The sequence below is a fragment of the Chiloscyllium punctatum genome, chromosome 7 (genome assembly GCF_047496795.1).
Source record: "Chiloscyllium punctatum isolate Juve2018m chromosome 7, sChiPun1.3, whole genome shotgun sequence".
NCBI classification, from domain to species: Eukaryota; Metazoa; Chordata; class Chondrichthyes; order Orectolobiformes; family Hemiscylliidae; genus Chiloscyllium; species Chiloscyllium punctatum.
The window spans coordinates 113,858,844-113,872,934 of NC_092745.1; the positions used below are offsets into that span (position 1 = coordinate 113,858,844).

Below are 14,091 nucleotides of genomic sequence, written 5' to 3' on the forward strand. Positions count from 1 at the left end.
CCACTTACACCAGCTCATCTGGCAGTACATTCCAGGTTCTTATCATTCTCTGTGCAAAAAATATGCCTCTCATATCGCCTTTAAATTTACCCCCTTTTACCTGAAATCAATATTGCTCACAACTGACATTTCTACACTGGGAGAAAGACTCCAACTATCCGTTATATCCACACCTTTCACTATTTTGTAAACATCTATCAGGTTGGCCCTCAGCCTCCGACAATCAAGCGAAAAGAAATCAAGTTTTCTTTCAGTTTAAATGAGTAGCGTGAACTTTCTAGGTTAGCCCTGTCCTGGGAGTGGTTGATGAGGACAATGTGGAGACAACTTTACTTTCAGTTTAAAAGAGTAGTGTGCTTCAAGCATGTAAGTAGCTACCATTCAGTCCTCTCCACCAACGAAACCCCCAATCATGGAGTACCTGCCTGCTGAGAGCTATTGCCCAATCAGAGACTAGTAGCTCAGCGCTGCCATGAGCAGGGATGGTGGCAGCTGTGGGAATTGCATCCATTCAAGGCCCAGGATCACTCTGAGACCCGAGGCCACGAGTGGGTGAAGGTGGGCTGGTCAAAGATTGTGGGAAGGGATGGGGGTGAGGTGCCAGCAGCCAGCCCTCTGCCTGATGACGGGTCCCTCAGTTGGGCCCAGAGTGCCTGTTAGTGAGGGGCCCACCTTAGATGCCAGTCTAAGCAAATCTAACCAGTTTAGCTGGATAGCCTTCCAGTATCCATTTATCACTGAGTCATCACTAAGGTGGTGGGCACTGGGATAGTGAGCACCAACTGACTGATTAACGATTCTAATTGATACACCAATGCCAGCTGGGAATCCTGAGTCAGCCCGTTCCATCCTCCAGCCTCATCAAGGGGAGTTGAGCTTGCTTTTTAAAAAAATTTCACAATGTACTTTATTCATAAAGATCCTTAAATACATTGTCACTAGAGCAATTTGGTAATGGGCAGTCTTTACATTTATAGAACAAACAAGCCGAAGGCATTTCTTACTTGTATAAGACTATATTTATAGCCATTTGAGGCAGTGGGAGGTTCTGATAACTTGCTGCAAGGAGCGCAACAATAAAGTGGCCCTGACCAAACGAGTTCTTGCAGTGACGGTTCCACACCACAGGAACAGATCCGGTCTCTCAGTGGGTGAGATTCTATTAGCCTCCAAATAACAGGGTGGAATACAGAGCTGACAAGGTTCTCAGAGACTGTTCTGTGTGTCCTGTATTCCTAACATTGATTGCCATTATCAAGGTTCAAACTTACTTGGTGACCAACCTACACATAAACAGAATTCACATCCTTTAAATTGAATGCAATGATACACAATACTCTAATTTAAGATATTGTTTCCATCAAATTCAATTGAGATATGTCTTTTGCATATGTTCATAGAAACATAGAAAATAGGAGCAGGAATAGGCCATTCAGCCTATCGAGCCTGTTCTGCTCTTAATATGACTCATGCTGATCGTCCAACTGAGTACCCTACTTCCACTTTCCTCCCATACCCTTTGATTTCTTCAGCTCCAAGAAATAGATCTATAACAGAAAAAAAGACGAGATTCACAGAACAATGTTTGGAATTTGTGTTGTGATAACAGGTCAGCGTAGGACAACAGTTGGAGGCACCTACCTTAACGGTATTGCGAAGAGGCATTGTACCATGAGAAAAGCGATGCACAAACAGCGTTTCAATCAGTCTTTTGACATAATGAAAAGAGTGGCAAAACCCTGCCAAGCTGGAAAAGGTAAAACAGAAAACCGGAATGGCAGCTGATAAACAAAATCCCAAAATCACAGTTGGGTCCTTCGCACAGTTATGTAAGACGCTCCCTTGCCACTTTACAAATAAACTCATCTTTACTGACTCTGACAAAAGAAACCACAGGGGAAACTTTAACTCCCGAACAACACGGTGGATTTTGGTTGAGGGTTATTAATATTTTTTAAATCCTCTACTTTGCTCGCGGAAGGCAGTTTGGTCATTAAGGGATGGGCAATAATGCTGCCCTATTGCTTGGAATGCCAACATCCCAAGAACAAATTTACACAATTATCCCTTTAATTTACAATTGAATAATTTACACAGGTGGCGTGCACGAAATGACTGGTTTCATCAGGTCGATTAAAAGCGATGGTGTTGGCCAGGGATTTCAAGACTCGGGGGCACGTTTTTAAAGTGAAAGGAGAGAGATTTAAAAAAGACATGAGAGGCAATTTTTTTACACAGAGGGTGGTTTGAGTGTGGAATGAACTTCATGAGTAAGTGGTGAATGTGTGTACAAATACGCTTAAAAGACATTTGGATCGGTAAATGATTAAGAAAGGTTTGGAGGGATATTGGCCAGCAGCAGGAAGGTGGGGCTAGTTTAGTTTCGGATTATGTCTTGCATGGACTGGTTGGACCAAAGGGTCTGTTTCCGTGCTGTATGACTCTATGACTATGATGGTCTGGGGCTCAACCACCGCATTCATCCTAAATGACAACAATTGGAGTATGTGCCACTCCATATCGGACAACAACTTGCAATGATATTATTCTTTTCCTATAGTAAAACATCCAAAAACATTTTTCAGGAGCACCATCGGACAACAATAGGCATTGAATGAGAAAGAGGGAGATTAAAGATAAAAACTCAGTCAAAGGCATCATTTTCAGGGTGGACAAATTGATGGAGAGGGTGAGGGAGGGAATTCCAGAGGTTGGGAGCCTAGGCAGCTGAAGGCACAGTCACCAGTGCTGGTGCAAATTCAGCAAGCATCCTCTTAAGTCCTAAGACAAACTCAGATTATCAAACTGTACTGTACCAGAGCTAGGTTAACACCAGGCATCCAATGCATGCTTACTTACTGCACCACAGTGTGTGGGCTGGTGGTAAATTCATCCTTTTCTTCGTAAATAAAAGGCAGGCGAGAATAGAAGAGCAGGTAGATAAAGAGTGGACCTGCATACTCCGTCAGGAACACCTACAGTCAAAGAACAACACACAGACACAAGCAGGTGGCAGCTTTAACACGGCTCTCAAATTAAACACAAAGTGGCTGAACTTTTTAAAATCCTTCCTATCAGAAGGATGTTGTGAAACTTGAAAGGGTTCAGAAAAGATTTACAAGGATGTTGCCAGGGTTAGAGGATTTGAGCTACAGGGAGAGGCTGAACAGACTGGGGCTGTTTTCCCTGGAGCATTGGACGCTGAGAGGTGACCTTATAGAGGTTTATAAAATCATGAGGGACATGGATAGGGTAAATAAACAAAGTCTTTTCCCTGGAGTGGGAGAGTCCAGAACTAGAGGTCATATGTTTCGGGTGAGAGGGGCAAGATATAAGAGAGACCTAAGGGGCAACTTTTTCACACAGAGGGTGGTACGTATATGGAATGAGCTGCCAGAGGAAGTGTTGGAGGCTGGTACAATTGCAACATTTAAGAGGCATTTGGATTGGTATATGAATAGGAAGGGTTTGGAAGGCTGGGTGCTGGCAGGTGGGTCTAGATTGGTTTGGAATATCTGGTCGGCATGGACAGGTTGGACCGAAGGGTCTGTTTCCATGCTGTACATCTCTATGACTCGCCTTGCATTATTCTTGATAAAGAGAGAGCCCAGTTTGAGAGCGGTACCAGCCCGTAGGCAATGGAGCAGCCAAGTTGAACCACACTAACAAGAGGAGTGCAATCTCAGGGAATATTTTTCCCCTTTGTCTGCACAGCAGGTTTGATGGGCTGAATGGCCAACTTCTGCTCCTACTTCTAATGGTCTTGGTCAGATGGCACTGAGGCAACGACAGTCCTGTCTAAAGTCCTGGGTTAGGCCATAATGAAGGACAGAATAAATACACAGGAGAAGGACTTCACACACTAGAGGCCAGTCAACATGGACCAAAGACTCTTTCTCTTACCCTTTACCGAACATCTGCACCCCAGCTCCTCCCACTCGTCTGGACGGGTGAATCCTCTTCTCACAGACCAGGGATCAAAGACTGAGTCAAGTCAGAATCCTCCCAAACTGAGGGAGCCCTCATTTCATTGGGCACTGATTCAAGACTCTGAGCTTTCAATATTATCAACAAACACCCCACACACCACAACTGAAATGTGGAGCTTATTCAAGGAACAGCTACTGCGTGTCCATGATAAGTATATACCTGTCAGGCAGGGAGGAAGTGGTCAAGCGAGGGAATCATGGTTGACTAAAGAAGTTGAATTTCTCATCAAGAGGAAGCAGATTTATGTCAGGATGAAGTGAGGACTGCAGATGCTGGGGATCAGAGCTTAAAAATGTGTTGCTGGAAAAGCGCAGCAGGTCAGACAGCATCTAAGGAGCAGGAGAATCGACGTTTCGGGCATATGCGCTTTTCCAGTAACACATTTTTAAGTTATGTTAGGATGAGACATGAAGGCTCAGTTCGGGCACTTGAGAGTTACAAGTTAGCCAGGAAAGAGCTAAGGATAGGGCTAAGAAGAGCCAGGAGGGGACATGGGAAGTCATTGGTGGATAGGATCAAGGAAAACCCTAAGGCTTTCTTTAGGTATATCAGGAATTAAAAGAATGATTAGAGTAAGAATAGGGCCAATCAAGGAGAGTAGTAGGAAGTTATACATGGAGTCAAAGGAGATAGGGGAAGCGCTAAATGAATAATTTTCATCGGTATTCACACTGGAAAAAGACGAATGCTGTCGAGGAGAATACTGAGATACAGGCTATTAGACTAGAGGGGATGGAGGTTCACAAGGGGGAGATGTTAGCAATTCTGGAAAGTAAAAAATAAATAAGTCTCCTAAGCCAGATGGGATTTATCCTAGGATTCTCTGGGGAGCCAGGGAGGAGATTGCAAAGCTTTTGGCTTTGATCTTTATGTCATCATTGTCTACAGGAATAGTGCCAGAAGATTGGAGGATAGCAAATGTTGTTCCCTTGTTCAAGAAGGGGAATAGAAACAACCCTGGTAGTTGTAGACCTGTGAGCCTTATTTTGGTTGTGGGTAAAGTGTTGGAAAAGGTTATAAGAGATAGGATTTATAATCATCTAGAAAGGAATAAGTTGATTAGGGATAGTCAACATGGTTTTGTGAAGGGTACATCGTGCCTCAGAAACCTTATTGAGTTCTTTGAGCAGGTAACCAAACAGGTGGATGAGGGTAAAGTGGTTGATGTGGTGGATATGGATTTGATAAGATTCCCCACAGGAGGCTATTGCACAAAATATGAAGGCATGGATTTGAGGGTGTTTTAGCAGTTTGTATCAGAAATTGGCTAGCTGAAAGAAGACAGAGGGTGGTGATTGATGGGAAATATTCATCCTGGAGTTCAGTTACTAGTGGTGTACCGCAAGGATCTGTTTTGGGGCTACTGATGTTTGTCACTTTTATAAATGACCTGGATGAGGGCGTAGAAGGATGGGTTAGTAAATTTGCGGGTGACACTTAGGTCGGTAGAGTTGTGGATAGGGCCGATAGATGTTACAGGTTACAGATGGACAAAGATAAGCTGCAGAGCTGGGCTGAGAGGTGGCAAATGGAATTTAATACAGAAAAGTGTGAGGTGATTCACTTTGGAAGGAGTAACAGGAATGCAGAATACTGGGCTAATGGTAAGATTCTTGGTAATGTAGATGATCTCGGTGTCCATGTACATAGATCCCTGAAAGGTGCCACCCAGGTTCATAGGGTTGTTAAGAAGGCATACGGTGTGTTAGCTTTTATTATTAGAGGGAATGAGTTTCGGAACCATGAGTCATGCTGCAGCTGTAACAAACTCTAGTGTAGCCACACTTGGAGTATTGCATACAGTTCAGGTCACCACATTATAGGAAGGATGTGGAAACTTTGGAAAGGGTTCAGAGGAGATTTACTAGAGTGCTGCCTGGTATGGAGGGAAGGTCTTATGAGGAAAGGCTGAGGGACTTGAGGCTGTTTTCATTAGAGGGAAGAAGGTTGAGGAAACCTACCCCTTAGGTGAAGCTCAGTGCACAGAACAAGTGAGGACACAGTGTGGAACTTCAAAAGATCATTGACTAGTTAGTGGAGGAGGTGGATTGGCGGCAAATGGCGCTCAATGCAGAAAAGTGCAAATTGATGTATTCAGGTAGAAAGAATATGGACTGACAGTAGAAAGTAAGATGTACAGTCCTGAAGGGGACGCAGGACCAGAGGGTCCTGGTGTATGTGTGCACAGAATATTGAAGGTGATAGGTCAGGTGGACAAAGCCATTAACAAAGCATACAGTATTTTAGGCTTTATTAATAGGGAATAACATACAAGAACAAGGAGATCATGCCTTGCATATGACACTTGTTAGACCTCATCTGGAGTACTGTGTACAGTTCTGGAGTCATTTTATGGGACGGATGGGGGTGTATTGGAGAGAATGCTAAAGAGGTTTTACAAAATGGTTCAAGGGATGATAAACCTCAGTTGTGAGGATAGATTGAAGAGTTTAGATTGTTTTCCTTGATAGACATTTTCATACTCATGGGGAGCTGGATAGAGTAGATAGAGAGAAACTGTTCCCACTTGTAAAAAAATCAAGAATAAGAAGGCATAGAATTAAAAGGATTTGCCAAAGAAGCAAATGCAAGGTGAGGGATAAAAAAACCTTTTCACACATTGAGTGGTTTGGAGCTGGAATGCACTGTCTGGAAGTGTGGTGGAGGCTGGTTCAATTGAGGAATTCAAGAAGGCACTGGTAATTATTCAAATAGAAACAACATGGGGAAAAAGCAGAAGAATGGCACTATATCACAATGTTTATTTGGACAGCCAGACACAATGAGCCGAACATAATGCTCCTGTGACTCTAAGGTAGATGTGATTCTTACTCCAGGAATGGCCTTCACCAGCAGTGTGCCCTAACTTTGTGGTGGAAACATAAACACTCGTCAAAGCTGGAACAGGTAACATCAAATTGTCAAACTGTTAAAGTATTTAAATCATAGAATAATACAGTGCAGAAGAGGCCTTTTGGCCCATCAAATCTGCACTGACAGGTGAGAAACATCTGACCTTCAACCTAATCGCATTTACCAGCTTTTGGCACTTGGCCAATAGCTTTGAATGTTATGACATGCCAAGTGCTTCACCCAGGTCCTTTTTAAAGGATGTGAGGCAACTTTGTGATGAGACCATCACCACACTCTGAGTAAATCTCGTGTACTTCATGTTTTGAAAGAAACTTTTGGGGTTATGTTTCAAAAATAAATCTGTGCATGCAATTTCTTGAGCTGAATGTTGATAGTCCTCAGGCTCACAGCATTACAAATGAATGGATCTTGACTACTTCTGGGACTTGTCAAGATCATAGCAAGGGTCTCTAAGTTAACTGTTTGATTGACAGCTATGGTCTCCAGCTGTCTTTTAAGTGGCCTTATTTGTAATTAGTATTTGAAGGAATTGGACATTAATATCATGTTTGAAAAAGTCTTCAAGTATTTAACCCCTTATAGAAACAAACACTGTAATCATTGGCCCATGCCTTCAGGTATTTAATAGACTTGGGTCACTTGGTCAAAATCCTGGAATTCCCTCGTTCACTGCACTGTGGCTTTCCCATGGATTGCAATGGTTCAAAAAGACATCTCTCTGCCACTTTCTCAAAAGTAATTAGGATGTGCAATTAAAGTTGGCCTGGCCAGTGACACCCCATACTATGTTTCCCAGCATAGCCCAGGTCTCTATCCCAGCCCATACAGCAGGTCTCCCCATACTGTTCAACTGGCATAGAGGAATATGAGCAAAGTTGGAAGAACATGAATTGGCACTGAACTTATATAGGGGCAATAATGGCCGCAGTTGACCTGGGGTCATGGGGGTAGTCAGGAGTCATGATTTGGATCAGTTGGCATGGACGAGTTGGCATCAATGGGTCATGGGCAGTGTGGTGTGGGGCTCGGTGAGGAGATTTGAGAGCTGAGAGCTGAGAGCTAAGAGCTACAGGGCCTAGCTACTTTTATTAAAACTGGGTATCAAAACAGGTCTGTTAAATAAGTTGGCTCAGCACCCAGCATCTCTGAATTCTTTCCAGGGTCAGATGGTCTAACTGCTACCTCTCTTCACCCCCCGCCCAATACCAGAAGGAACATCATTTTTCCAGAGTCACTTTTCCCTATGGTGAGCACGTGAAGCTAGGAATTTTCCAAACTCCCACTGTTCAGCTCAAAGTTGAAATTCCAGCCTTCTTTGTCCCATATCCATATCGCCCTAACATGCTTGATTCCCAAGGATTTCATATTAATCATCAACTCAAATGAGGAAAAGAATTCCACCACCATCTGAGTGTATAAACCTGCTTCCCAACTGGAGAATTATAATATTCACTTCAAGTCATTTAGTCCTTGGCTCCCCAGTGAGCAAAAATCTTATATCTCTATCTATCCTATCAGTTATGTAGCTTAATATTAAAATCGTTATTCAAACTATTCTTTCATATTCTAAACTCCACAGTATACAACTGTAGGTTGTGTAATCATTCAAGTTAATCCGTGGAGTCTAGATACTTGGAAACCTGAACAGCACTCCCTCCAAGGTCAATATATCTTTGTCCAGGTGCAGTGACCAGAACAGAGCACAGTACTCGAAGTGTGGTCAAGTGGAACAGTCTCGGAACAAAGGAAATATTTTAGGAATAATTAGGAATTTGCACCGCATTGTAAATTCTGGCCACCAGGTGGCACTCCAGACCACAATAATGCTCTTTGTGGTTCTCACTCTGTAGCATATCAGATTGTTTCTTAATTGTTAACATTTTATAAAAACGTCTGATATTTATACTGTAATGTGTAAATGTTAATTTTTGTCATTTCACCCACCATTTTATCCCCAACATTTATTTTCAGCCATTTCCCCATTTTGCTGGCTTGCTCCAGTCACTCTCTCGGCCTATATTTGCATTCAAAATTATTACTTTAATAGCATTTTATATGATGCAGCATTATCTTTAATCACTGGACTATAAGTGGTGTGCCAATCCTCAATCTCCTTACACTGCAATCAGATCTACATCGCATTTAGGTATTAAATCTCAGCCCCCATAAAAAGATTTATGAAAACAAAACATTATTTCTGCCCTGCAATGCTGAGAATTCATTTGACAGGAAGCTTTCCTGTTTTGGTCTCCCAGCCCATTATTCACCCTCCCCTCAGTCCTTTTAGCCCTTCATCTCTCTCCATTTCCTCCACTTCCTCTTTCCCTCACCCTTCTCCCTTCATGCCACATCCTATCTATTTTCTGTAATTCGGTCTTTTTCCTTATGTTTTCCCCTCCCCTCTCCCTGTCCTCCTTACTGTTCACAACTTTGCAGCTCATTCTCTCAGACTTATCCAACTCCTTCATCCACAATAGATTGTAGATTCCAACAAAATGGAATTTGATTTGGATTTGGATGCGAGCATAAGAGGTACAGTTACTAAGTTTACTGACATGATTAGGAGATGCTGGTGTTGGACTGGGATGTACAAAGTTAAAAATCACACAACACCAGGTTATAGTCCAACAGGTTTAATTGGAAGCACACTAGCTTTCGGAGCGACGTTCCTTCATCAGGTGGTAGTGGGAGGGCTCAATCCTAACACACAGAATTTATAGCAAAACTTTATAGTGTGATGTAACTGAAATTATACATTGAAAAATTGATTGTCTGTTAAGCCTTTCATCTGTTAGAATACAGTGATAGTTTCACTTCTTTCACTGTAAATTTCACACCGACATCACACTGTAAAGTTTTGCTATAAATTCTGTGTTAGGATTGAGCCCTCAACTATCACCTGATGAAGGAGCGTCGCTCCGAAAGCTAGTGTGCTTCCAATTAAACCTGTTGGACTATAACCTGGTGTTGTGTGATTTTTAAGTTTGCAGATGACACTAAAATTGGAGGTGTAGTGGAGAGCGAAGAGGGTTACCTCAGATTACAACAGGATCTGGACCAGATGGGCCAATGGGCTGAGAAGTGGCAGATGGAGTTTAATTCAGATAAATGCGAGGTGCTGTATTTTGAGAAAGCAAATCTTAGCAGGACTTATACACTTAATGGCAAGGTCCTAGGGAGTGTTGCTGAACAAAGAGACCTTGGAGTGCAGGTTCATAGCTCCTTGAAAGTGGAGTCGCAGGGAGATAGTATAGTGAAGAAGGCGTTTGGTATGCTTTCCTTTATTGGTCAGAGTATTGAGTACAGGAGTTGGGAGATCATGTTGCGGCTGTACAGGACATTGGTTAGGCCACTGTTGGAATATTGCACGCAGTTCTGGTCTCCTTCCTATCAGAAAGATGTTGTGAAACTTGAAAGGGTTCAGAAAAGATTTACAAGGATGTTGCCAGGGTTGGAGGAAGTGAGCTATAGAGATAGGCTGAACAGGCTGGGGCTGTTTTCCTTGGAGCGTCAGAGGCTGAGGGGTGACCTTATAGAGGTTTACAACATTATGAGGGGCATGGATAGGATAAATAGACAAAGTCTTTTCCCTGGGATCAGGGAGTCCAGAACCAGAGGGCATAGGTTTAGGGTGAGGGGGGAAAAGATATAAAAGAGACCTAAGGGGCAACTTTTTCACGCAGAGGGTGGTATGTGAATGGAATGAGCTGCCACAGGAAGTGGTGGAGGCTGGTACAATTGCAACATTTAAGAGGCATTTGGATGGGTATATGAATTGGAAGGGTTTGGAGGGATATGGCAGGTGGGACTAGATTGGGTTGGGATATCTGTTCGGCATGGACAGGTTGGACTGAAGGGTCTGTTTCTATGCTGTACATCTCTATGACTCTATGGCCAGCATGATCCACCTGCATTATCCCAGTGACATCACACTAGTCGAGCACTAAATGGTGAACTTGCTAGACAAGAAAGCACAGCAGCAGTTATAATCAGTCTGTAGATTTTGTTTTTGATTGGAGAGACCCTGGTTTCAATGAACAGACGGCTGACTTTGTTTTTATTAATTCACGGGACAAGGGTGTTGCTCACTGGACCAGCATTTATTGCCCATCCCTAATTGCCTAAAGGGCAGTTGTGATTAATTGTCAGGTAATGCGCTTGTACAGAGACCAGGCTAGTTATCAGTCACCAGGAGCACCAATTGCAAAGAATTGTGCAATTATTGTTGTATTTTCCTGGATATTACAACTGGTTTAAAAGTTAACATTAAAAAAAAGTTTCCCAATTGGAATGAATTTCAACATGGCTATTTTTTCCACATTCAACTAGACGCGACCTTTGCACTTACAGAATGTGCACTAGTCAATCTCTATTTGCTTAAAAGGCTGTTCAGAGTTAACCACATTGCTATAGGTCTGGAGTCACATATATATCAGACCAGGTAAGGACAGCAGATTTCCTTCCCTATTAAAGGACGATTGTTATTCAATAACAAGCTAGTCGAATGGTCACCAGGAGTCATCCTGGGGTCAGGATTACAAGCCCAGTGACACATTACCACTGCCTCCCCAGGTCTCTCACCTTTCATACTTATGGGCTGCAATGCTCCACCTAGTGGTGGCATCGCTCATATACACAGCCTTTTTAAAATGGTTCATGGAATCAACTTGCACCACCTTTTCAAGTCTGGATCTTCAGCCAAAGATTTTTTTTTTCTTTTGCTGGCATTTTGCCCAAAACCATGATTCGTGTCAGCGAGGAAAGATACTCCTGTACACAAAGCCCGTTAATGTTCCTGCTGGACAAAGGAACTGCTCTACTTCCTGTTGGACAGGAAGAGAAGCTCATAAGACGACCACAGGCCATTCAGCCCATAGAGTCTGCTCCAATAAGATCATGGATGGTCTAATCATCCTCCAATCCACTTTCCTGCCTTTACCTTAGAACCCTTTATTACGTTATTGCATAAAATTCTGTGTATCTCAGCCTTGGATATACTCAATAACCCAGCCTTGATAGCCCACTGTAGTAAGGCATTCCTTAGATAGGAGAGAAGAAATTCCTCCGCATCTCTGTCTTAAACATGCGACCTCTCATTCGGAGATTATTCCCTCTAGTCCTGGTCTATCCCACAAACAACCTCTCCACATTTAACCCATCAAACCCCTAGGAATCCGATATGTTTCAACCGGTTTGACTCCCACTCTTCTAAATTCCACCAAGTGCAGGCCAAGTCGATTCAACTTCTCCTCAGAAGGCAGTCCCTCCAAACCTGGAATCAGCCGAGCGAACATTCCCTGGACTGTCTCTAATGCCAGGATCTTTCCTGAGATTAATGAGCCCAAACCTGTTGTCAGTATTCCAGCTGTGATCTGACTGGTGCCTTGTACAGTTTTAGGACATTCCTAACAGACCCACTGCCGACCCGCACCCCTCAAATTCCTGACCTGAGCCAGTTGTTCATCTCCCACACTGTGTGCTTCTTGCCATGCTCCTGTCTCTCTCCCCGTCAGTCTGTTCCATCCCCACTGTCCCATATTTCTACCCTTCCCATTCGCCAGCTCCCTACTCCCTCTCACCCCACACCCGTTAGATCAAACCATAGGAACACTCACCGTGGTCCATCCCACTTGAGGACCCAAATCTTTGAAGTAGAAGGTCGCAGTTGTGCCTACGGGGAGCGATTGTAGAATCTCTTCATCGCGTACACACTTTCCCTCTGGAGAATGAAACATCAGGAAGAGGCGGTCAGTCTTTATGGAGAAAAGCCTCAAACACTGAAGGGAAACTAAACTGAACCTATTCTGAATAATCACTTGCAGCAACTTAGCTCATCCGAGCTCAGGTTCTAGTGTGGGGGAAACAGAGAGTCCAAACTCACTTTACTGTCTTCATCCTGCTCTGTTTGAATATCAGAATAAAACTGATATTGCGCTATGTTTAGTTTCGGAACATGATTGGCTTGGACTAAAGAGTCTGTTTCCATGCTGTATGACTCGATGACACTATTAGGCTTTACAGGGGGTTTAGATTTAATGTACACATGGACTGAGTAAAGAAATTTAAAATGTCTTTGAGCTCCACCCTAAGTTTATCCCCAAAGTAATAGGTTCTGTTCTGCTCTGTGTAGAGTTCACAGATCTCAATGCTCAGGTTAAGGAAAGGCCTGCTTGGGTTCACGATTCATTAGGAGCTGTACAGTTGGACTTTGATCAAAGACAGGATCAGATTCCTCCTCATGACGGGGTTGGCTGCCAGCACCCACTGTAAAAGCTTACACTTAAAGTAAGCATTAGGACCCAATCCAACTCATCAGAACACCACAACATGTCAAGAACGGCACTCCAAGGATAATGTTTAATCTACACATGACAAAAACATTGCTAACTTAAGTCTTTCAACATTCTGGTCTCCTTCCTATCAGAAAGATGTTGTGAAACTTGAAAGGGTTCAGAAAAGATTTACAAGGATGTTACCAGGGCTGGAGGATTTGAGCTACAGGGAGAGGCTGAACACGCTGGGGCTGTTTTCCCTGGAGCGTCGGAGGCTGAGGGGTGACCTTATAGAGGTTTACAAAATTATGAGGGGCATGGATAGGATAAATAGACAAAGTCTTTTCCCTGGGGTGGGGGAGTCCAGAACTAGAGGGCATAGGTTTAGGGTGAGAAGGGAAAGACATAAAAGTGACCTAAGGTGCAACTTTTTCACACAGAGAGGGGTATGTGTATGGAATGAGCTGCCAGAGGAAGTGGTGGAGGCTGGTACAATTGCAACATTTAAAAGGCATTTGGATGGGTATATGAATAGGAAGGGTTTGGAGGGATATGGGCCGGGTGCTGGCAGGTGGAACTAGATTGGGTTGGGATATCTGGTCGGCATGGACGGGTTGGACCGAAGGGTCTGTTTCCGTGCTGTACATCTCCATGACTCTATATTGCTTGAATATCACTCGCTATCACATCAATACTGATGTACCTGGACTTGAGCCTACAGCTTTCTGACTGAGTGGCAAGGATGCTCATATCTGAGCCACAGCTGACAGAATAGGAGAAAGTGAGGACTGCAGATGCTGGAGATCAGAGTCAAAACGTGTGGTGCTGGAAAAGCACTGCAGGTCAGGCAGCATCCGAGGAGCAGGAGAATCGACGTTTCGGGCATAAGCCCTTCATCTCTCCCTGGACCTGCAAAGGACCTCTGCTGTTCTACATCCTGAGAAGAATCCAAACA

General features: G+C 43.5%; 1 protein-coding gene across 9 annotated transcripts in view; it reads right to left on the minus strand.

The window, feature by feature from the left end:
* Positions 1-14,091, minus strand: part of LOC140480058 (very-long-chain enoyl-CoA reductase-like) — a 96,140-nt gene that overhangs the window by 10,602 nt on the left and 71,447 nt on the right. For 8 of the 9 annotated variants that reach the window (XM_072574631.1, XM_072574634.1, XM_072574632.1 and 5 more), the window contains 3 exons: positions 12,480-12,583; positions 2,860-2,975; positions 1,642-1,747 (listed from right to left, as the gene is read on the minus strand). In XM_072574631.1, the coding sequence (XP_072430732.1) occupies positions 1,642-1,747; positions 2,860-2,975; positions 12,480-12,583 (326 nt within the window). The remainder of the gene's footprint in view (positions 1-1,641; positions 1,748-2,859; positions 2,976-12,479; positions 12,584-14,091) is intronic. The other variant, XM_072574633.1, reaches the window with a different exon arrangement.